Source organism: Anolis carolinensis, chromosome 1, assembly GCF_035594765.1.
Source record: "Anolis carolinensis isolate JA03-04 chromosome 1, rAnoCar3.1.pri, whole genome shotgun sequence".
In the NCBI taxonomy this organism is placed as follows: domain Eukaryota; kingdom Metazoa; phylum Chordata; class Lepidosauria; order Squamata; family Dactyloidae; genus Anolis; species Anolis carolinensis.
Window position 1 is genome coordinate 185,621,840 of NC_085841.1, and position 24,288 is coordinate 185,646,127.

Consider the following 24,288-nt stretch of genomic DNA (forward strand, 5'->3'; position numbering starts at 1 on the left):
ATATCCTCAGCTGCTGTAAGAAAATTGCACAGACAGACTACAAACAGAGGCACAACTATGTGGCCCAAATGATTCATTGGAACTTATGCCTCAAGTACCACCTCCCTGCAGTTAAGAACTGGTGGGATCACAAACCTGCAAAGGTTGTGGAAAATGAACACGCAAAGATACTGTGGGACTTCCGAATCCAGACTGACAAAGTTCTGGAACACAACACACCAAACATCACAGTTGTGGAAAAGAACAAGGTTTGGATCATTGATGTCGCCATCCCAGGTGACAGTCGCATTGAAGAAAAACAACAGGAAAAACTCAGCCGCTATCAGGACCTCAAGATTGAACTTCAAAGACTCTGGCAGAAACCAGTGCAGGTGGTCCCAGTGGTGATGGGCACACTGGGTGCTGTGCGAAAAGATCTCAGCCTGCATTTGGAAACAATAGACATTGAGAAAATTACGATCTGCCACTGCAAAAGGCCACCTTACTGGGATCTGCACGCATCATCCGAAAATACATCACACAGTCCTAGACACTTGGGAAGTGTTCGACTTGTGATTTTGTGAAACGAAATCCAGCATATCTATCTTGTTTGCTGTGTCATACAACGTCGTTGTGTCAATAATAATAATAGTAATAATAATAATAACTGCAAAAGCCCACCCTACTGGGATCTGCACGCATCATCCGACAATACATCACACAGTCCTAGACACTTGGGAAGTGTTCGACTTGTGATTTTGTGATACGAAATCCAGCATATCAATCTTGTTTCCTGTGTCATACAATAAAATAATAATAATAAGGGTTGTAAGAGAAGAAGAGACCCCTTGGTCATTTAGCCCAACCCCCTTCTGCCTTTGTGCCATGGGGGCCGGATAAATGGCTTCGATGGGCCACATCCGGCCCCCGGGCCTTAGTTTGGGGACCCCTGCTTTAAACCAAGGGTCCCCAAACTAAGGCCCGGGGGCCGGATGTGGCCCTCCAAGGTCATTTACCTGGCCCCTGCCCTCAGTTTTATAATATAATATTTTTATATCAGTTTTAATAATATAATACATATATTGATAGTAATATTATGATGTAATACAATGTAATACTAATAATAATATCGTATAATAATATTAATTATATATTATATATTACATGTAATGTTAGTAATAATATTACAGTATAGTGGTATAATTCAATATAGTAATATATAATGCTAATATTGTTCTGTGCTAATAATATAATATATTGTATATACATATACACTGTAAGCCGCTCTGAATCCCCTTCAGGGTGAGGAGGACAGGATATAAATGTAGTAAATAATAAATAAATAAATAAATTTTTGACTTAGGCTCACCCAAAATCTGAAATGACTTGAAGGCACACAACAACAATAATCCTAATTAACTTGACTATCTTGTTGGCCAGAAGCAGGTCCACACTTTCCATTGAAATCCTGATCGGTTTGAGTTCATTTATTTATTTATTTATTTATTTACAGTATTTATATTCTGCCCTTCTCACCCCGAAGGGCGGATCACATTACACATATAAGGCAAACATTCAATGCCTTAACGTAGAACAAAGACAGAGACAAACGCAGCTCCGAGCTGGCCTCGAACTCATGACCTCTTGGTCAGAGTGATTTGTTGCAGCTGCCTGCAGCTGACTGCTCACCAGCCTGTGCCACAGCCCGGAGTTGGTTAAAATTGTTTTTATTTTTAAATATTGTATTTTTCTTTCGTTGTTGTTGTTGTTGTTTGCACTACAAATAAAACATATGCAGTGTGCATAGGAATTTGTTCGGGTTTTTTTTAATGATAATTCGGCCCCTCAACAGTCTACACTGCCATACAAAATCCAGATGATCTGCTTTGAACTGGATTGCATGGCAGTGTAACCTCGTAGAATCTAATTAAAAGCTGATAATGTGGATCAAGGGTCCTCAAACTTTTTAAGCAGAGGGCCGGTCCATGGTCCCGCAGAGTGTTGGGGGACCGGACTACAGTTTGAAAAAAATACAAATTCCTATGCACACTGCGCATGTCTTACTTGTAGTGAAAGAACACATGCAATATTTAAAAATACGAACAATTTTAACCAACATAAACCTACCAGGATTTCAATGGGAAGTGTAGGCCTGCTTCTTGCTCATGAGATAGTCAAGTTACTTAGGATTGTTGTTGTGTGCCTTCACGTCATTTCAGACTTAGGGCGAGCCTAAGTCTAAAACTGAGGGCGGGGGCCAGATAAATGCCCTTGGAGGGCCGCATTCGGCCCGCGGGCCTTAGTTTGGGGACCCCTGATGTGGATTATCTGCTTTGATACAATCCGGATTATATGGCAGTGTGGACATCCCAGATTATCGTTTTATCCCAGATTATATGGCAATGTAGAGTCCCCCTGGGGGAGAAGAGCGGTATATAAATTAAATAAATAAATAATCCACATAATCAAGGCAGTTAATGTGGATTATCTGCTTTGGTATACAGTGCTCCCTCACTACTTCGCAGTTCGCTTTTTGTGGATTCGCTGTTTTGCAGTTTTTCAATAAACTCTAAAAGACAATTATAAATCATAAAAAATTACAATGTACAGCCTAAGGAAGGGAGGAAGGAGAAGCCAAAGGGAGAGAAAAGGAGCCCAAGCGGCAATGAGAGGAAAAGAAGGCAGTTTATCGACACACGATTGGTTGGTAAAGACTTAAAATAGTGTATAACTACTAAAATAATGTATAAATATATAGCGTCTCTACTTTGCGAATTTTCACTTATTGCGAGTGGTCCTGGAATGTAACCCCTGTGATAAGTGAGGGAACACTGTAATCCAGATCATGTGGCAGTGTAGAAGGGGCCTATGAAGCTGGATCTACACTGCCCCTACATCCCACAATCTGATCCTAGATTATTTCATCCCAAATTATTTGACATTCGTATAACCCAGTTCAAAGCAGATAATGTGGATTATCTGCTTTGATATAATTCACATGATATGACAGTGTATAAGGGTCTATAAGGCTGGATCTACACTGCCTTATACCCCATGATTGGATCCCACATTATCTTTTTATTCCAGATTATCTAGCAGTGTAGACTCGTATAATTCAGTTCAAAGCAGATAATGTGGATTATCTGCTTTAGTACAATCCGGATGATATGGCAGCGTAGAAGGGGCCTATGAGGCTGGATCTACACAGCCCCTAGATCCCAGGATCTAATCGCAGATTATCTGGCAGAGTAGATTCATATAATCCAGTTCAAAGCAGATGTGAATTATCGGTTTTGATAATCCGGATGATATGGCAGTGTAAAAGGGGTCTATGAGAGTAGATCTACACTGCCCTATATCCCAGGATCTGATCCCAGAATATTTTCTTATCTCAGATTATCTGGCAGTGTAGACTCATATAATCCAGTTCAAAGCAGATAATTCGGGATCAGATCCTAAAATAGAGGGCAGTGTGGATCCAGCCTAAGTATAATTAATAACACAATCCATTTCAAAGCACTGAGGCAGGCCAGGGCTTTTTCCACACAGCCATATAATCCAGAATATCAAGGCAGATAATCCACAATACCTGTTTTGAACTGAGCCATCTGCCATATAATCCAGTTCAATTTGGATTTTACACAGCTGCGTGGAAGGGACCTTAGTGAAAAGTGGTGCCAAGTTGCATGAATTCTACAGTGTAGGTGTAGACCCAAAGTGAGTGCTTGCTTTCTTTGGGCCCTTCCACACAGCTGTATAACCCAGAATATCAAGGCAGAAAATCCCACAATATCTGCTTGGAACTGGGACATCTGAGTCCACACTGCCATATACCCCAGTTCAAAGCAGACAATGTGGGACTGTATTCAGCTGTGTGGAAGGGGGCCTTGTTTCCCCTTTCATGGAGGAGTAGAACGGGAACCGGAATAGTGGGGGAGACGAGGCATGCCCCCTTGTCTTGGCCTCTTTTCTTCTGTATGCAAAAATACCTCTCACATCCGGCGCGTGCCAGTTTGCGCTCCCCGCCCCTACACGCCTGCGCGGAAAGCAACGCGGCGGTCTCCGGGGTGGCGCCTGCCAGATTCAAGAACGAGGTTGAGGAGCCTCGTTCTGAATTGCCTCCTCCCACCCCTCCCTTCCCGTTGGCGAAGATGCGGGCGGGCGGGCGCCTTAGAATGCCCTCGCGCCGTCACGCGAGCCACGCATGCGCACTGCCCTGCTCCTTTCTCAGAGGGGAGTTCTGGAGTGGGACTGGGAAGGTGGGTTTATATGAACTTGAGTAAGCCATATGAAGGGATGGCGTATTGACTTTCGTTTTCCTCAAGTTTTAAATGATTTTTTACTATAAGCAACTTTGAAAGGTTATCAATAACATTATAACATACACACTGTCACAGACTACACCAGTGGTTCTCAACCTGTGGGTCCCCAGGTGTTTTGGCCTACAACTCCCAGAAATCCCAGCCAGTTTGCCAGCTGTTAGGATTTCTGGGAGTTGAAGGCCAAAACATCTGGGGACCCACTGGTTGAAAACCACTGGACTATAAAATAGTAGGCACACACTAGGCCCATCCACACAGCCATATAACCCAGAATATCAAGGCAGAAAATCCTACAATACCTGCTTTGAACTGGGTTATCGGAGTCCACACTGCCATACACACTACTTCGCTTTGGGAAGATTGGGTGGGATGCAAGGGGGGGGGGCTATGAGTTTTAAAGGGCAGTTCGAAAACATACAAATGTGAGTAGATCAATAGGTACTGCTCCGGCAGGAAGGTAATGCAGTCATGCCGGCCACATGACCTTGGAGGCATCTACAGGCAATGTAGGCAATTTCTCTTCCACGTAGAAATGGAGATGAGCACCAACCCCCCAGAGCCGGACGCGACTGGACTTAATGTTAGGCAAATATCTTTACCTATTGTATTTTAGTTCTGTTTTTACTATTTAATTGGTTTTTTAAACTTTTGTATTGCACTTTTAAAGCTTGTCTAATGTGAGATTGTTAGCCACCTTTAGTCCCCACGAGGAAAAAGATGGGGTGTAAATAAAGTTAATAATAATAGCAGCAGGAAGGACTGAATAAGCTTCAAAACTATTTTCCAGAACCTTACATTATTGATCTGTTTGAGACATGGGCAGTTAGGATTTTCTCATTAAGGCTGTTATTTGTTTATTTCTAGTATTTGTATCCCACATTCTCTCGCCTAAGGAGGCTATGAAAAGTGAGCTCTCCAAAAGGAAACCTTAAGCACTCATTGCATGACCTTGCTCTCTTCCAACAACTTCCTTTACAAAGAGAGACCTAGATTTCAGAATTGTAATGATCTGAGCATCTCTGTTGCTTCACATCAGTGTGGTTAGAGGGTTTAAGTGGTGGGGCATAGGAAAGGGATAGCTTGATTTAGGGAACAGTGATATAATTTCAATCTACTGGTATGCATCCATGAGTATTCAGAAACTGCTCAGCTCAAATATTATTATGGATGGTGCATAGAATAACCTTTGTGTATTGTTATTCTCTTTGGGATTAGCAATATTGTGTGGGAATTGGATTTTTTTATTTTAAAAAGCCACACTGTTGTACTCTGGGGCTTTCTTTTTGTTGGATTGCAGTTACAGCTACCACTTCTTTCTACTCCTGGAGCAGCAGCCCTTCTAACAGTGAACCACCTTACTCCTCTGTTAAAGCTCCCGCTGCCTCCTCCTCCTCCTCCTTGTGGCTCAGTCACTCTTCTAGATTTCACAGAGAAGCAAACACGAAGCCAGCCTGCACTCAATCAGCATGACTTTCAAGCAAATCTCAGACTAACACAGATCTGCGCCACTATGTCAGTGCTTGGAGAGCATACTGAACTAGACCAAGGGAGAGTTACAGTTGATCATCTTGTGCCACTCGGCAGTACGCAGGTTGCTGAAGTTGTCAAAGGTGAATAGTAGGTCCCACATCAGCTAGGCCCATTTGATAGACAGCCTGGGAGAGGTTATAAGGGGATTTTCTTCTTACAGAGTTATCCCAAGCCAATTGCCCGTCCCCCCGAGGACAAGACTGAAAAGCCAACAGTTTATTAAGGAAACCTTGAAGTGTTATTTGACTCCTTGAAGATTTATTATTTGTTCATCAATAAAGGCTTTGTTATTTCATTAAAGACTCAAAAGGCCACCCTTTTCAGGGAAATCCTCAAGAACCTCTCTTTCGAGTCGCCCTGGCTTCCCGCTGGGCATAAAGTATACGTCCTATACAAAGACAATAGTTACAGGCCCAGCGCATGACAGAACAGTCACAGTTGATCATCTTGTGCCACTCGGAAGTACACAGGTTGTTGAAGTTGTCAAAGGTGAATAGAGTATTTTAGGAGATGCTCAGATAGGAGAAAACTATTTGAGACTGAGTAAGTAGAACTCTTTCTTGGCGGTTCATATATATATATATATATATATATATACACACACACACACACACACACACACACACATACATACATACACACACACAGGGTTAACTTCTTATCTGTTTCACAAAGGTATGGAATGTGATGGCTAACTGGTAGCTGATAGCATGTAATAATGAAAGTTCAGGGTAAATCAGGACTTCTCATGACAGCATATATTTAGGTAATCTGCAGCTATTTATTTTGGAATATTTATATCCATCCTTTCAACCAGGCAGGCTCCCAGGGAATTGCTTACAAATCATTAATTTGACAGTTCCCTGACCTCGGGCTTACAATCTAAATAAGGCATGATCCATAACGGACATGGAAATGGGTCACATGTCTATGAATGCATTCAGAGCAAACAAGTGACAACAATACGGAAAGTCAAATTTTGAATTTCAGAATGGTGGCATATACTGCTATTTTCTTTACAAGAAAAAGATTGTGGGATTTGGGAAGTGTTCCAAAAGAGGTAAACATCCAACCAGGACCATATTTACTAAAACAGTTACCGTGGGATCAAAAGATACAAAAGAAACGGATTATCCCATTTCATTCGAGAATTGCCATTGCCCTGCAATATCCAGACAGATGAATACATGACAGTGTTTCTTTGAATTAAATATACGTAAGAGTATATTTAGGATACAGATAAATAGTAATCTCTGCCCCATTCTCTCTCTATATGTGTATGTATTACTATCCTTTTGTTCAAGAAACCAATACATTCAGATTGGCACAGAAAGAATAGAGCTTATTCTCCAGAACCCATTTGCATTATGAGGTCTGTGCTCTGAAATATGCAAAATTAGTAGTAAAGATTATATCTGTGGGTTCACACAAGTGGAATATCTTAACTGCATCTATAGATGGAGCAGCTTTCTACATGTGAGCTTGGCTTCCTCCCCAGTGTTTGTTATGAATATTATGGATTGTGACAAAGTGTAGTATAAAGGGTGATTCAGATTGAACCTTAGTGACAATTTGAGCTGTTCAGCAGTGGAACTCTCTGCCCTGAAGTGTGGTGGAGGCTTTTAAACAGAGGCTGGATGGCCATTTGTCGGGGGTGCTTTGAATGCCATTTTCCTGCTTCTTGGCAGGGGATTGGACTGGGTGGCCCACGAGGTTTCTTCTACCTCTATGATTTTATAATTCTAATATCCTTAACTATTCTCAGAAGGGATTAGTCTCCATACTTTTAATGCAGACCCACAAAATAGAAGCAAAATCACATACTGTCAGAATTTCTTTAGTTTTCAGAGTTTTTTTTTAAGATTGGAATGGTGAGAGCACCCCTTACTAGTTTATTATCTTTTAATATACGTGATACTGCAATAATGACTTCACATCCTTTATTATGTAACTTGAGGCCAGAGTTTTGCAGTGCTTTGCATGTTGAACTACAGTAGAGTCTTGCTTATACAGCATTCTGGATTATCCAATTCTGTTTGCCTTTTAGTAGTCAATGGTTTTGTAGTCAATGTTTTCAGTTCATTGCGATGTTTCTGTGCTAAATTCGTAAATACAGTATTTGCTACATAACGTTACCACACACTGAACTGCTTTTTCTGTTGATTTGTTGTAAAACATGATGTTTTGGTGCTTAATTTGTAAAATCATAACATAATTTGACATTTAATAGGCTTTTCCTTAATCCCTCATTATCCAACATTTTCACTTACCCCGTTTATGTTGCATAAGCGAGACTGTACTGTACATGCAAAGAGGCCATGGAAGCCCACTGGGTAATCTTGAGCAAGTCATATACTCTCAGTGCCAGAACACTCTGTGATAGGTTTGTCTGAGGATCACCATAAATTGGAAACAACTTAAAGGCACAAAACACAACAGCAACAACAACAAGCAAGTAGCTCACGTTGTGTCCATCAGTTGGTGCTTAAAGTGATGCTATGCACAAGAGCAAAGCCTTTTCAAAATATTGCTCTAATGCTTCTGTTTCTTTCTCTCTTTTTCTCTTAAAGAAAATCCAGAAGCCACTGTCTTCATAGGAAACATTAATCAAGAAAATAAAGTACTGACCTAGAGAGAGAGACATCCAGAGATGTGCAGGCAGCACATACAATGTTTAAATGCCACATCATGAATGCAAGACTGCTATTTATCCTACAAGTGTGAATGATGATGCCAGAATTATTCCTGGTTCACATATTGCAGAGTTCAATTTAAAACAGAATTTTAAAGGAAATCTTCATGTCTCATCTGATTTAAAGTGCCATAAGAAAACAGTGATAAAAAATTCCTAAATCCTGGTCTGCTGAAACTCAAAAGAGGCTCTATTTATTCCAGTTAATGATGAACAGGACCACTACCACAGCTTTTGCACACTGTTCTATCCTATAGCTCTCACTGAAGCTGTATTGTAAAGATATTTGTGTAACTGTTTTTCCATGCCATTTAGGGACGGCGGAGTTTTGGGAAGGAGAATGAGAGATAAATCGTCCACAGTCTTAAACTGCTTTTCTAAGGCCCCATCTACACTGCCATAGAAAATCCAGATTATCTGCTTTGAATTGGAATATATGGCAGTGTAGACTCATATATTCCAGTTCAAAGCAGATAATGGGGATTATCTGCTTTGATAATCTGGATTATATGGCACTGTAGAAGGGACTTAAAAAGCAATCTACATGTCTACAGCCATATTCCATATTGTGTCATGACTTAGTTACCATAGGAGTTAACAGGACTAAAGTGCAGCTAACAAATTGTGCAGCATGGTAACGGCGCTCCATGCAGTCATGCCGGCCACATGACCTTGGAGATGTCTATGGACAACGCCGGCTCTTCGGCTTAGAAATGGAGATGAGCACCAACCCCCAGAGTCGGTCACGACTGGACTTTACGTCAGAGGAAACCTTTACCTTTACTAATACATGCATGCTTTAACATTGCAGCTGAAATACCAATACCAATAATCTCAAAAGATATGCATTCCACCCCCTTTTTTCTGTAAATATTAACGTCTTATAATGTGGATAGGAGAATGTTACAGTTTGTACAAATTTGGTGATATGTTGTGTGCTAAATACATTGTATAGTGTTTTATTTTAAAATATACATTATGAGAGTTTTAAAAAACTGAGATGAATGTGTGTCAATTCTGGTCAAAATATTCCAACGGGAGCTTCACTTGCGATAAAGCAAAGCAAAACTAGTAAACCAAAATCCAATTTTTGGTGCTGCCTTTATCAGGACAACACAAAAGCACAAAATACATCACAAAAATACACCAGGTTTCTTTATTAGAAAATATGGTATGCAGTGAACATCCACATTCACTGAGGTAGGGGCATCTGACCCTCATTTCCATGGACAAGTGTGGATCAAAACAATTGTTTTTACAGTTCACAATTACTTGATACAGTGACTTATAGTTACTGTGAAGCTGTGACCTCATGAAATGGAGAAGTAATGTCCCATGTTTCTCTTAGAACCATAGAATAATAGAGTTGGAAAAGACCACATAGGCCATCTAGTCCAGTCCCCTGCCATGCAGGAAAAGCACAATCAAAGCACCCCTGACAGATGGCCACGTAGTCTCTGTTTAAAAGCTTCCAAGGAAGGAATTCCCACCACACTGAGGCATAGAGTTCTACTAATGACCAGCTCTTACAGACAGGCAGTTCTTTCTAGTGTTCCAGTGGAATCTTTCCTGCAATTTGAACCCATTCCTCTGAGTCTTTGTTTCAAGGGCAACCCCCCCCCCCAAAAAAAACCCAAGCCTGCTCCCTCTTCCTTATGACATCCTTTCACATATTTAAACATGGCGATCATGTCTTCTCTCAACCTTCTCTTCTGCAGGTTAAACATACCCAGCGCTTTAAGACACTCCTCATAATGATTCATGGTCTCCAGACCTTTAAACATTTTAGTTGCCCTCTTCTGAACACCTTCCAGCTTGTCAATATGTCTTTCATGTAATCGTTTGTAATGTTTAGGTTTTATTTTTCAAATAACCAGAAGTATTTATTTTAGTTGCTTTCGAGCATATTGAAACTGTTATTACAGTAGAGTCTCGCTTATCCAACGTTCTGTATTATCCAATGTTCTGTATTATCTAACACAGTCTGCCTTCTGCCAGGATCCACAGCTTTTTCTCTAGGCAGCAACACGCAGCGGGTAACACGCCCAACAACAACAACACAAGTGCGGCCACACTCCCAAACCAATTGTGGACTTGTAAAACATGATGTTTTGGTGCTTAATTTGTACAAGTATTATGTAATTTGAAGTTTAATAGACTTTTCCTTAATCCCTCCTTATTATCCAACATTTTTGCTTATACAACATTCTGCCGTTTATGTTAAGTGAGACTCTACTGTACTTTGAAACCGCAGCTCTAAGAGAAGTTGCCCTTTGGACTCGAAAGGATAACTCTAATGAATTTCAAAGCTCTGTTTTCAGGCTCCTGGGTCGTTGCAGGAACCCTTGTTGGTGGTGGAATGCTAGAAGGCCTTGGAGTTGAGTTCCAGTCCCCGAGGCTGTCCTTGGGGTTCTCTTTAGAAGAAGAATGGAATGCGGACCACCCTAAGAGTCCACTGGATTGGTTCTGTGACCGTTGGCTCTCATCCTGTAAAAAGAAGAATGCCACAGGTGGAGTAATCTCATGCCTCCAGGGTGCTGACTCCAGCAAGCTGCTCATCATGTCTACCCAGCCCTGGAGAAAACAAATGCCTACTACAAAGCTTGTGCGCCCTTGGCTTAGTGAGTGTTAAGTAGAGCAGAATCCACCTGTTCTTATCTTAGTGTGTGTGTGTGTTTTAAGAAGGATCTTGTCTAGTTTTTTTTAAAAAACTTGTCTGTCATAGTGACATTTCTTACTCTTTTCACCTTTCACCACACCCCAAGCAACATTCCTTTCTGTAGCTATTCCAGTCCCCACAACATCTTCAAATGCATTATTTCCTGCAGCAGCATTTTGCTTTTCAATGAATATCTCATAGAGTCTCATCCAATTCAGCATAGTTTGTGACAGCCACAAAAAACAAAGTTTCTGGAGGATAACAACTATTTTCAAAGTAAGGAGCACACAAGTATACAGGAAATAACGCTTTCAAACCAGGAACATTTCCCCCCCAAATTTTGTCACATAATGTAATTCCCACAGTAATCTGGCCACCCCAAACAATTCTGAGCATGAGAATTGGCCAAATCATTTGGGGTTGAGTCTCTGTCTTTTCACTGTCCTATTGGAGCCCCCAGTGGCGTAATGGGTTAAAGCCTTGTGTTGGCAGGACTGTTGATGGATAGGTTGGCGGTTTGAATCTGGGGAGAGCAGGATAAGCTCTCTCTATCCGCTCGAGCTCCCCATGTTGGGACATGAGACAAGCTTCCCACAAGGATGATAAAACATCTGGGCGTCCCTGGGCAACGTCCTTGCAGATGGCCAATTCTCTCACACCAGAAGTGACTTGCAGTTTCTCAAGTTGCTCCTGACACACACAGAAAACTGTCTTGTTACAGCAGACCATGGCCTACCTTGTCTAGTCTGTTTCCAATAATAGTCACTTGTCTGCCTAATGTAGTCTGAGACTGGTGGCCATCTTCTGTTGCTTGTCACCAGTGTCTGATATTTAGAAAGAGATACACTTTTAATGATGTTTTTATACCCTGCTGCATTTTTAATTGTATGCTATTATATTTTAAACTGTGTTTTAGTTGACATATTTTGTTGTGTGTTCTGAGCTTGGTCCTGCTTGTAAGCAGCCCTGAGTCCCTTCGGATAAATGGTGGCGGGATATAAAAATAAAGTTGTTGTTATTGTTGTTGCTGCTGCTGCTGCTGCTGCTGCTGTTGTTGTTGTTAGCAAGTTTAATTTGAATTACAGGCTAACTAATAATAATGGAAATTCTCTGAATGTGTACCTATATGTAGCCAAAGTAGTTGCACCTTCTGCATCTTATTTTATTATATTGTTACTCATTTTATGTTTTAAATGAGTTTTTATGGATTGATTTATTGTTCTGCATAATGTCGTTTTATTGTGTTTTTACTCTTTGTAATGTTTTAATTGTTGTAATTTGGTTATTGTTTTTGGGCCTTTGTCCCGTGTTAGCTGCCCCAAGTCCCAGCTGGGAGATGGTGGTGGGATAGAAAAATAAAGTTACTTACTTACTTACTTACTTTTTAGAAGTTTTAGAAAGTGTTTGAAATAGGAAAAAAGAGATAGAAAGTATTTGTGACTACTAATGCAGATTTTTTAAAAACCCTAATGTTTAATTCTGTTTTGAAGGTAAAAGGGGAAGTAAAGAAGATCATGCCACTTGTGGAAAAGTGAAATCTAAGGTATGCATCTTCTGTGTTTAGGCACCTGAATGCCCCCTTCACCTCCAGATAATCTGGATAATATTCGGAGAGAAAAAATGAATGAAGATGAAGTTATCAATAAAAGATAAGACTACAGAAGTGTGTGGGTATGTGTGAGAAAAAGAAGAAGAACACAGTCATCCCTCCATATTTTTGGTTTTGGTTTTCAGGGACTTGATAATTCACAGATTTGAGTAAAAAATGTTCTCTTTAGGAATCTCAAAGCTCCCCAGTGTCACTCCATTGTCATTTTCCTACAGTCATGCTGCAGAACTTAGGCCCCTTCAGCACTGCCCTAAATCTCAGGATTGGATCCCAGATTATCTGATTTAAACTGGATTACAGTGTTCCCTCATTTATCGCGGGGGTTATGTTCCAGGACCACTCACTTATTGTGAAATTCCATGAAGTAGGGGCACTATATTTATTTCAATATTTACACATTATATTAGTAGTTAGGTAGCCTTTCTTCCCTTTGCAAACCTTCTTCCTGCGCTTCTTCCTCTCCGCCTCCTGCCAGTTTCCCTTTTGCGGCATCCAGAGTGGCCCGGCTAGACGCCGATGAGAGGAAAGGCGCATGCACAAAAGGGAAACTGGCACCTTTTGTGCATGCGCACCTCTCAGAAAAAAACACACGAAGCAGTGAGGGAGCGAAAAGGGAACCGCAAAGTAGGGAGGAGACACTGTATGTGAGTGACCACTGCCAGATAATCTGGGATAAGAAAATAATCTGAGATCAGATCCTGGGATATAGGGGCAGTGTGAAAGGGGTCTCAAAGATTTTTTTAGAGAGAATCTAGAGATTTTTACCTAAAAATACTTTTCTAGGAGTTACTAGATCCTCCAATATGATTCTGTTTTCAGTTTTATGTGGAAGTTGATCAGAGTCATGCTGGAAGACCTCAAAACTACTAGAGAAGTTTTTATGGGGATCTCTAACCCCAGTGAATGTGGCGGGCTAACTGTACTAATCATGTTCCACTGGAAAATTTGGTTTCACAGTTTAGGAACAACTAGAAATCATAATCCGGTTTAGCAACTGATAAGTAGTATCATCAAGGAAGAAAGAGATGTTTTAAAGAGGATATTTTTTACATCAGTCAGTTTATGTGTTTCCAAAGTGAAGAAGAATTTTAGTAAAATCTGGATGAAGGAAGAAGTGAGTGAAAATAATGTCTCTTGGTTTGATGGGAGCATCAGAAACTGGCAAGAGCACCATTCCCCAACTGGTGTCCCCCAAATATTTTGAACTGCAACTGCCCATCAGCTAACATGGCCAGTGGTAACAGTCATGGGAAAGGAAGTCCAAAATACAGTACCTGGATGAAGAAGACTTTGGTCCTTTAAACCTGGTGGAGACCCCTTGTGTATGAGACCCCTTCCACACAGCTGAATAAAATCCCACATCTGCTTTGAACTGGGTTATATCGCAGTGTGAACTCAGATAACCCAGTTCAAAGCAATTATTCTGGATTATCTACCTGGTTGTGTGGAAGGGCCCTGAGAGAGATTGTGTTCAAATTTAACTACATTAATGGAGCCAGCCTTATGTGTCTTACCCAGTCACCATTTTAGCCACATATTTTTGAAATAGAAGTACTGTACATCTTCTCTCTTCTTTTTTTTCTGCCCACTCCAAGAATTTCTACAAGTTCATTATCAACCTTATCCGGATGATCAGAGTCTGCCGGTGTTTCCGGCGTGGACTGAAGGGATTCCAAGGATATCAACTGATCGAGAAAGACTTCCGTGGGGAGATAGAGGAAGTAAGACCTTTAGCTGAAACACTACCTTTTGAAAAAATATTGTTTCCTTTTAGGCTTTGCCCATAAGTTTCTAAGGCTGGCTATTGTATATATATATGTTTAAGTTAGAACTTTTAGTCGAAATTCGATCCCAAAAACCTGGGCCAACATATTCATGGATCAGTGTAAGTACTGTATCTTAATTCTTATCAAAACGTAGAGTAGTAAAAGGTACAAGCTGAGCCCATCCTGGGAAAAACTAGAAAAAGCACCAGCTTCCTCTGCGCCAGTGGTTCTCAATCTGTGGGTCCCCAGGTGTTTTGGCCTGCAACTCCCAGAAGTCCCAGACACTTTACCAGCTGTTACAATTTCTGGGAGTTGAATGCCAAAACATCTGGAGACCCGCAGGTTGAGAACCACTGTTCTATGCCATAGTGCTGCTTTTGGACTTTTTTGAGGTGGAAAAATGTCTGGGTGGGAAAATTGTTTCCCTTTCAATATGACCCTCAGTATACCCATGGGCCTTATCAAAATCCATAATTTTGGCCCCCAAACTGCCCTCGACTTATAATTGGAATAGAATTATACACAATTATGTATAGTAAAAAATTTTGGGAGCAGGGGCAGAAAATCCCACAGGTTCATTCTAATCGAGGCCTCTTTCACACAGCTGAATAAAATCCCACATTTTCTGCTTTGAACTGGAATATATGACAATGTGGAATCAACCCAGTACAAAGCAGATATTGTAGGATTTTCTGCCATGATATTCTGGGTTATATAGCTGTGTGGCACGGCCCTGAGAGTAAAAATACAGCACTTACATAATACCAGAAATCTGTTGCCTATTGTGGCCAACTTACTCTACCTATTACAATGGTAGATGATATGGCCTTACATGTTTTAGCTGACAAGTCTCATGAGATGCAGCTACTATCCTTGTTGACCTTATTTATTGCTGCTTTTCAGGAAAAAAAATAAAGTAGAATAATGAAGATTGGCTAAGCCCATGAGACAAAGGGCCCTTCCACACAGCCATATAGCCCAGATTATCAAGGCAAATAATACAGAATATCTGCTTTGAACTGGGTTATCTGAGGCCACACTGCTATACAATCCAGTTCAAAGCAGATAATGTGGGATTTTATACAGCTGTGTGGAAGGGGCCTAAATTGACCCAGAAATTTATTACCCTTCATCTGATATGAAATACTCTTCACATGTGTGTATTTTTTAAAATTGTGATTTTTATTGAAAGAAAAGAAAAATCAGGATGCAACTATAATAAAATGAGCAAACAAATTGTAAAGTTAAACTTTAAAAAATCTATTGATCTTTTTACTAATACTACTACAGTACAACAACAAAAAACAAGTACAAATGGCAATGCAAATAACATGTAAGCACAGAAAAGAAAATAAACAAATACACAGACATACACACTAAAACTTGACTAATAAATATGAAGCCTAATTTACAGACTTCTTTCTGTCTGTTGGTTTTTTAGTCTACTTCTTTAAATAAATATTGCATAGTCACACTTCTGCATTTAACAACATATTACTAGCTTAAAAATCCCATAATTAAGGTCTCCTCCCATGATTGTTAGAACATTTTAACTAGTAAATCTGAAATCCCTCTTAAAGTTAAATACATATTTTTCCTCTATCAGCCTAATTAATTTGGCCATCTTGATTAATTTACAAATCTTTACCAGCTGTTATCATAAACTCTCAATACTTGTTTGCCATTTGGTTTTTCTCCTCATCTTCTTCATTGCCCTTTCAATGTAAATTGATCTCTCCACAATAACTCAGCCCATGCACCGTATGGTGGATTCCACAACCAAGAAGGCCCTCTTCTGCATTTTAGCCAAATGGGTATTGCATGGCAACAGAACGATAAGCCGCTCCATTGACTCAAAACATAAAGTCTGGGCTACTCTGCAGAGAAGAAACTGGTCAATCACATACATATTTTGTGTTCAAGTTCACTTCATGCTAACATGCAGTTGAATTTTGCTTCCAAAAACACGTCTCACAATCAAGTTGTGAGTCTTTAAAGAGTAATGAGATTTCTTAAAACACAAAGACAACGTATATGATGTAATCGTTCTAAGGAAATAACATTTAAATGCGCCTATAGATGACTTTTAAGACATCTGCTTTTCATGGTTTGTAAAATGAAATTAATAGTTCCATGTTTTATTTTTAGGAAAAGACCGGCTCACACATTGTATTTGAGCAGCATGAATTCATCGTTTCAAAGGTCCTGATATACTGTTTCCTGTTTCTTTTATATCTACTGTGTTTGGGCTAGGTATGACATAGGGATGCAATTTAGCTGCTCCCACATAAACTTGTTAGTGATTTTTTTTTTCTGGACAGAGTGACACGAGGTGCCAAAAGTGACATATCTAGTTCATCCTATAAGACTTACCTTTGAGCATAAAGCCCTCTCTTTTATTGTTGATAACACTGTGTAACAAAATTTGAAAAAAAAATCTGTTCCTGGTTTGAAAGTGTTATTTCCTGTTTAATTGTGCGGTACTTATTTTGAAAGTAGTTGTTCAACTCCAGAAACTTCATTTTTGTGGCTGCCACAAACTGTGTTGAATGGGTTGAGACTCAATAAAATATTAATTGAAAAACTATAGCAAAATGTGCTGCAAGATGTCCTGCAAAAACAAGGTTTTTGCCATTTAATAAAGTTTTCCCATGTTTTTATGATAGAACCAATTAGGAAATGACATTTATAACCCAGGAACAAAAATTGTGTTACATATTGCCAGTATAGTTCAAAGTGGCCTCATAAGGTTATAGTTAGCCAGAACTTGGGAGAGTGACTTGTTTGGACTACAGAATTTGCCATCTAGCATGGACAGTAGTCCTGCTGACTGGAGGATTCTGACAATTATTGTCTGAAAATGTATCTTTTCTAAGAGCTGTCAATGTAATGCCAGAAATATAGTGCAAGTACCAGACATAGTGTATCAGTATATCAGTTGCTGGGGAGCACTACAGGAAGAAAGATGTTGAATTCATATCCTTATTTTTGGACTTCCAGTGAGGCATCTGATGGGCCTATGTTCAAATAGACATATCACCTGAAAGAGTCAACACCATGAAAAGGGGAAGGAGAAGGAGAAGGAAAAAAAGAATGGATGGATCGTATTGTTACACACGTATAGGTTTACATAGGCATAGCTGGAAATGTCAGAGGGGCATAAGGCTTATCCCAGGATCTTATCACAATCTTCCCTGATGCCCCTAGATTGTTTTAGATTCCAGTACCTATTGGCGTCAGCCAGCATTCCCAGAGGTCGCAAATGTGGGGAGATGTTGTCCAAAACATCAGGAATGCAACAGTTCAAGGAAGGTTGCCAAAATAAGTTTAATCTACAGCCTCATGTTCTAGGAGAAATGGCTTTTAAACTCCTGGTTTACTTTTTGAAAAGAAAGAAGAATTCAAAAAAAGAAAAGAAAAAAGGAATCCTTTCTCTCTTCAAATTACTCCCCTTGTACTGATTGGCATTATTTGTTGAATGTTCATGCAACAAAGCACATGTTTGGGGAAATTGGTCAAATGCATTCACAGAAGTCCAAAATGGAATAAGATTTATTGAGTTAAAATGCCACATTATGTTTTCTTGATAGCACTTCTGTGGAAAGAGATATTACTGCTGATTTGAAACCTGAGGCCATATTGGTTTAATCGTTTTATTGTCGCACCTCAGGCCTGGAACCACCTATGACCATAGCATCACACAAAAATCCAGAGTACAGTTTATTGCAAAAACACACAAAAGATATATAGTAAAACGCAGGGATAAGGAAATAAGGTGTAGAATCCAAAAAGTCAGCAATCAATTGTCTCTGGCACATCCACAACCAAGACGGTGTAAAGATAGTCCCAAAATACGTAGGCAGCTTAAATCCAAAAGCAAAAACTTGAACAAAACAAGAACATGAAGAACTTCCAGAATGTTTAAATCCCAAAACCAAGACTTGAAACAGAAACTAGAGAACCCAGGCCTAGCTGTACTTGAAAGCCATGTTGCCTGAACTGAAATCAGAGTGTCTGTTAGCTCCGAATAAACAGACATAAAAACATTACATCTGCCCTGAAATTCCTGCTTCCCATGAAGCCATGTTGATCTACTAAGCTGGCTATCTGCTCTAATGTACAAACATGCCTCCCTGCTGAGGTCAGTATCACCAGGTGCTTTCCCATGAGAGTTTCTCATGTCTTCGCTAGACTCCTTATTTAGAGAGGATGATTCCAACTCCTGTGCCTGGCATTGAGGCTCAGAAGAAATTACATTCTCAGGCCCTGCGTCTGTGCCGGTGTTATCGACCGCGATTTGGTATGGATCAGCCCTGTGAGGGAGATCCGATCCGTCTCTCAGATGAGGGAACGAACCTTGGTGAGCCGACCGGAAAGTAGAAAATAACCCGGAATATAATTTACCTGAGACCGAAAGAAAAAGGCTCTGCCAAGTTGAAGGAAAAACCGTCAAAGCATTTTATTAAAGCGATTCAGCTGAAAAGGACATCAAGCCGCGATAATTCGACATGCGAGATGTAACATTTTGGTGAAAATAAAGCCATTTTATACATTTTCAAGTTTGAAGTCTGCTTGAATTTCCCGCCCCATCCCTCCGCCCATCTGGTTGCTGATAGGTCAAGGGCGTTGCACTAGGCGGGAGCTTGGTTTCCCGCCCTGCGCCTTGGCCAATGAGGAACAACCTTAGACTCTGTCAGGGCCAATCAGGTTGGGGAAGGCGGGAGTCAGCTAGACAATGGATTTTGATAAATGAATCATTGGGGATATCTTATGCAAAGTGACTACCTGAGGCTAGCACCTTCTAAGATAATCTAGGATTATTGCTGTTTTGAATAGGGCCATTTGGAATGTCCGGGGTTTTACTCATGTACACAGTTCATGAACACCTAAGGTGTGGCGGAGGTGACAGCAAACATTGATAACATGGGGTTATGGTGGCAGGACCATCGGGAAGCCTTCCTATGGCTCCCCAAGGGTCCAGGTGAGTTAGTGGTCAACATTACCATATGAGATTTTATCACCCGGGGGACTGCTCCGATCTGGGGTGGCTCAATCTCTCGTTATGGGCCATGCAGATGTAAAATAGATTAAATTTTTATGGTGACAGTTTATCCTCTTTTGTGTGTGAAGCCCAGAATACAGGGTGAGGGAAGGTGGGAATTTTCGGGGTTAACTGGAGTTCAGGCTATGCCTTCATTGATTAAAATATATCAGGGAATGATATCTAAAGTAACAATTAAAATAATATCTAAGATATGCCATACATTCTCCGAGGGGAAGTTCATGTAGAGTATTTGGGGAATTCAATGTGTGTGTACCGGCAATTCATAATATAATCAAAGTTCATGCACAGAGTTCATAGACAATAGAGGAAGTTCACAGACATGTGGTTCATAGTTCATGAAAAGTTCATAAGCAGCTCAGGCACTTGGAAGTTCATAAAAATAATAAAGTGAAAGAATTCAAGTTGATTTCTGTCCTTGGGAGCCCAGCAATTCATGAAACTGTAGGTAAGTATATGAATGAAGAATCCGTTCATTCATAAAAATGAATGAATGAACTGAAGAAATTCCTCCGGGAGCTCTTGCCGCTGTAGAGATCACAGCTGGTCCTTGGAGAAACTACATCTCTCTCCCAGGGGGGATGGCAGTCCACCAGCAGCAGCCCTGGAGAAAAACCCATGTTCTTGCGGAGGCAACCCACCAGCCGCGAAAGCCGGGGAGCGGCTGCGGCTGGGAAAGAGCAAACGGAGCCGGCTTTTTGACAGTCAGCTGATTCGGAGTTTTAAAATGGACCGATTCGGGCGCTGTTGGTTGTCCCGGAACCAGGAGCCTCCAAAAGGGTTAGATATAAAAGATAGGCATGCTTGGAATATTTTTGATGAAGTTATGGGTCAAATTGTTCCGTCCGCCATGTTACTCAATGGCAGGGAGAGCCCGGAAGGCTTCCCGCCGGAGTTTGAATGGCGGCTGGGTTAGTGGAGGAAAGGAGAGAAGTTTCCCATGCAGAGGAGTCAGAAAAGGGATACAAAATAACCACTTGAGAGAGTTACAAGTTAAAAGAAAGGATACTTTTATTTAGGGATAAGTTACAATGTCAGGGCTGGGGAAAATAATGAAAAGAATTTAATAATAATTTGTTGCGGTCAGAACACGTTCCCACTTCGCTGGCGATCCGGATCTGTGGAACTCCCCGCTGCAGGTCAGATGAGTTTAAAAGCGGGGGTCTCCGCATCACCGGCATCACTTTCTGACACAGTTTCACTGTCATTGCCTACATTAGAAGGAATCCCAGGAAAGCCCACAATCCAGTCTGACTCTTAGTCATTAGGGAACCCATCAGCCCCTGGCTGTTGTGACTGCTGCTGAGCTACAACATTTATATGGAAAAATTGTTGTGAAAACCAACTAGAATACTATGTATGAAATTGTCATAGCTCTTGGTATTGTGATTACTCAATCATTTGATGTGTCTAGAGCAGATATTGCACCCCTTGCTTTCTCTGTGTAATTGGGGCGTTGTTATAAGACCATTTCATAGAGTACTGCATAAATGTTTCTATAGGATAAGCTAGGCAATTAAATTGATTTGTGTTTGCCTTTTGAAAATAACAGATAGAATATATTTCTCATGCATTGTCTGTTGGAAACAGCAACGACAGTTTGGACTGCTATGGAAGGAATTGTTTCATTGAAAAATTGCTTGAAATCTTTTCCAGGATCATTTTCCTTTTAGAGCAATCCAAATAACCAGGAAGCCACCAGCATGGAGGACTGATCAAGAAGTGAGGCACTTAAAAAACCGCTTGCAGCTTCTGGAAAGTTTTCGACAATACAGTCCAACTCTGCAAACTCTTCTGGCCAGAGTGGTTCGCTTTGAACAGTACGTTAAAAAAAAGGAATGGAACAATGTCTTTTTCCTTAGGCGTGAATAATAGACCATCGGAGTTGTTCCGTGTTGTCAGGGAGCTCCTCCACCCTCCCGAGGGTGGGAAGGCACCCGAGGACTCGGCAACTCGGTGCAGCGAGTTCACGCACAATTTTGCAGACAAAGTCGCTCAGATTCGTCATGACTTGGATGCTTGCTTAGATGCAATGCCAAGTGAGATAACTGAGACACCTGTCTGTCCTATTTTGTGGGATTTGTTTCAGCTTGTTCACCTGGATGACATGGACAGGATCCTGCGTGCGGTGAGAGTGACCACTTGTGCCATAGATCCTTGCCCCCTTGGCTAATTAAATCGGCAGAAGGAGGGTTGGGAGGTTGGTTTGTGAAGATAATTAACTCCTCATCGGCTCAAGGTAAATTTCCACCTGCCCTTAAACAGGCCATAGTGAGGCCTATTTTGAAGAAGGCCTCCCTTGATACGACCACATTGAGCAATTACAGACCAATCTCGAACCTACCTTTCTTGGGCAAGGTCCTGGAGTGGGTGGTGGCCTCGCAGCTCCAGGGTTTCCTGGATGACACAGATTTTCTGGACCCATCTCAGTCCGGCTTTAGATCTGGTCATAGTACTGAGACAGCTTTGGTCGCCTTGGTGGATGACTTCCACAGGGATCTAGACGGGAGTGTGACCCTGCTGGTTCTCTTGGACATCTAAGTGGCTTTTGATACCATCAACCATGGTATCCTTCTGGGTCGGCTCTCCGGGATGGGCCTTGGAGGTACTGCTTTGCAGTGGCTCCAGTCCTTCCTGGAGGGTCATTCCCAGTTGGTGAAGCTGGGGGACACCTGCTCGGACCCCTGCCCATTGACCTGTGGGGTCCCGCAAGGTTCCATTCTGTCCCTCATGCTTTTTAACATCTACATGAAACCGCTGGGAGAGGTCATCCGGAGTTTTGGAGTGCGGTGTCATCTCTACGCAGATGACACCCAACTCTACTACTCTTTTCCACCAAACTCCAAGGAAGCCCCTCAGATACTGGAGCAGTGCTTGGCGGCTGTGATGGGCTGGATGAGGGTGAATAAGCTGAAGCTTAATCCTGACAAGACAGAGGTCCTCCAGGTCAGTCGTACGTCTGATCGGGGTATTGGGTGGCAACCTGTGATTGACGGGGTCGCACTCCCCCTGAAGGTGCAGGTTCGCAGCTTGCGGGTCCTCCTGGACTCATCACTGATGCTTGATGCTCAGGTGTCGGCGGTGGCCGGGAGGGCCTTTGCACAATTAAAACTTGTGCGCCAGCTATGACCATACCTCGTGAAGTCTGATCTGACCATGATAGTCCACGCCTTAGTTACCTCTAGATTGGACTATTGCAATGCGCTCTACGTGGGGCTGCTCTTGAAGATGGCCCAGAAACTTCAACTAGTTCAACGCTCGGCAGCCTTGCTTCTAACTGGAGCCCGATACAGGGAGCGGTCAACTCCCCTGTTTAAGGAGCTCCACTGGCTGCCGTTCACTTTCCGGACCCAATTCAAGGTGCAGGTGATCACCTACAAAGCCCTGAACCGTTTGGGACCCTCCTACCTTTGTGACTGTCTCTCCCCCTATGAACCTGCACGATCTCTTCGTTCGTCGGGGGAGGCCCTCCTCTCGCTCCTGCCACCGTCACAAGCGCGGCTGGTGGGGACAAGAGAGGGGGCCTTCTCTGTACTGGCCCCCCGGCTCTGGAACTCGATCCCCGGGGAGATCAGGCAAGCCCCCACCCTGACGGCATTTCGGAAGAGCATGAAAACCTGGCTCTTCACACAGGCCTTTGGTTAAAGACTGCCCACCCCCATAATTAATTATGTTCCTTGACCTTTCCTGCATCGGTCTCACTTCTCCTGGTTAAATATTACTTAGGGTCCTTCCCATCCCAAATTGACCTCCAATGAATTTGTAGCACTTTATCTGTTATCTTGAGTTTACAACTTATAACAAAGTGCACTTTAGCTAGTCTATTACTCAGCTTCGCTGTTTTTAATTCTGTGTTTTATTAAGTGTATTTTTATTTTCATAGGTTAATGTTTAAATTTTATAATTGGTGTATGTTTTTGTTTATTGATGTATTGTTTATTGTCACTGTTTTTATCTGATATTATCTGTGAGCCGCCCCGAGTCCCCTTTGGGGGAGATGGAGGCGGGGTATAAATAAACTTATTATTATTATTATTATTATTATTATTAGTAGTAGTAGTAGTAGTAGTTTTAATCATTTCCACTCTTTTATTCATATTTCTACTAAAAAAATAAATCCTTCAATGCAACTTTCCAGATGTAAATTGGAATAGGATTGATGTCTAAGGAGTTTATTGCACAACATTTCTCTTCCACTAGAACAGTGATTCTCAACCTGTGAGTCCCAGATGTTTTGGCCTTCAACTCCCAGAAATCCTAGCAGCTGGTAAACTGGCTGGGATTTCTGGGAGTTGTAGGCCAAAACACCCGGGGACCAACAGGTTGAGAACCACGGCACTAGAGTCAGGTTATCATTGATAGTGGATGCGTACCTGGTTGAACACCTTCAATATCGCCATCAATTCATTCATGCTATCAGGCAGATTCACCAATCTTTGTTCTCATGACTGTTCTTCCACCTTTTTAGGAAAAAAAACTATTGTAATTTAACTTAGTAGAGAAAAAAGCACTTGAAGTCCTTTATTCTCTCTTGTGAGAACTAAATAAGAAAAGATGTACTGTGCATCCTTAGTGTGTATTGATCTTCAACCTGTTTTCAACTTTGAGTTGCTGAAGATATACTCGTGACGGTAGCCTTCCAATTGAGCTTCATTTGTGCTTCCTTGTA

At 41.4% G+C, this 24,288-nt stretch overlaps 1 protein-coding gene across 4 annotated transcripts in view; it reads left to right on the top strand.

Moving 5' to 3' along the window:
- Window positions 1-3,984: 3,984 nt before the first annotated feature.
- Window positions 3,985-24,288, top strand: part of cnbd2 (cyclic nucleotide binding domain containing 2) — a 37,457-nt gene continuing 17,153 nt past the window's right edge. Inside the window, exons 1-6 of one of the 4 annotated variants that reach the window (XR_010000677.1) lie at window positions 3,985-4,238; window positions 5,674-11,144; window positions 12,673-12,725; window positions 14,387-14,512; window positions 16,706-16,759; window positions 21,276-21,439. Coding sequence is in view for 1 of the 4 variants with exons in the window: in XM_062962092.1 (XP_062818162.1) it covers window positions 10,820-11,144; window positions 12,673-12,725; window positions 14,387-14,512; window positions 16,706-16,759; window positions 21,276-21,439 (722 nt within the window). In the remaining 3 variants the exon portion in view is untranslated. Of the gene's footprint in view, window positions 4,239-4,261; window positions 11,145-12,672; window positions 12,726-14,386; window positions 14,513-16,705; window positions 16,760-21,275; window positions 21,440-24,288 lie in introns of those variants that run through there. The other 3 variants (XR_010000676.1, XR_010000678.1, XM_062962092.1) reach the window with 3 other exon arrangements.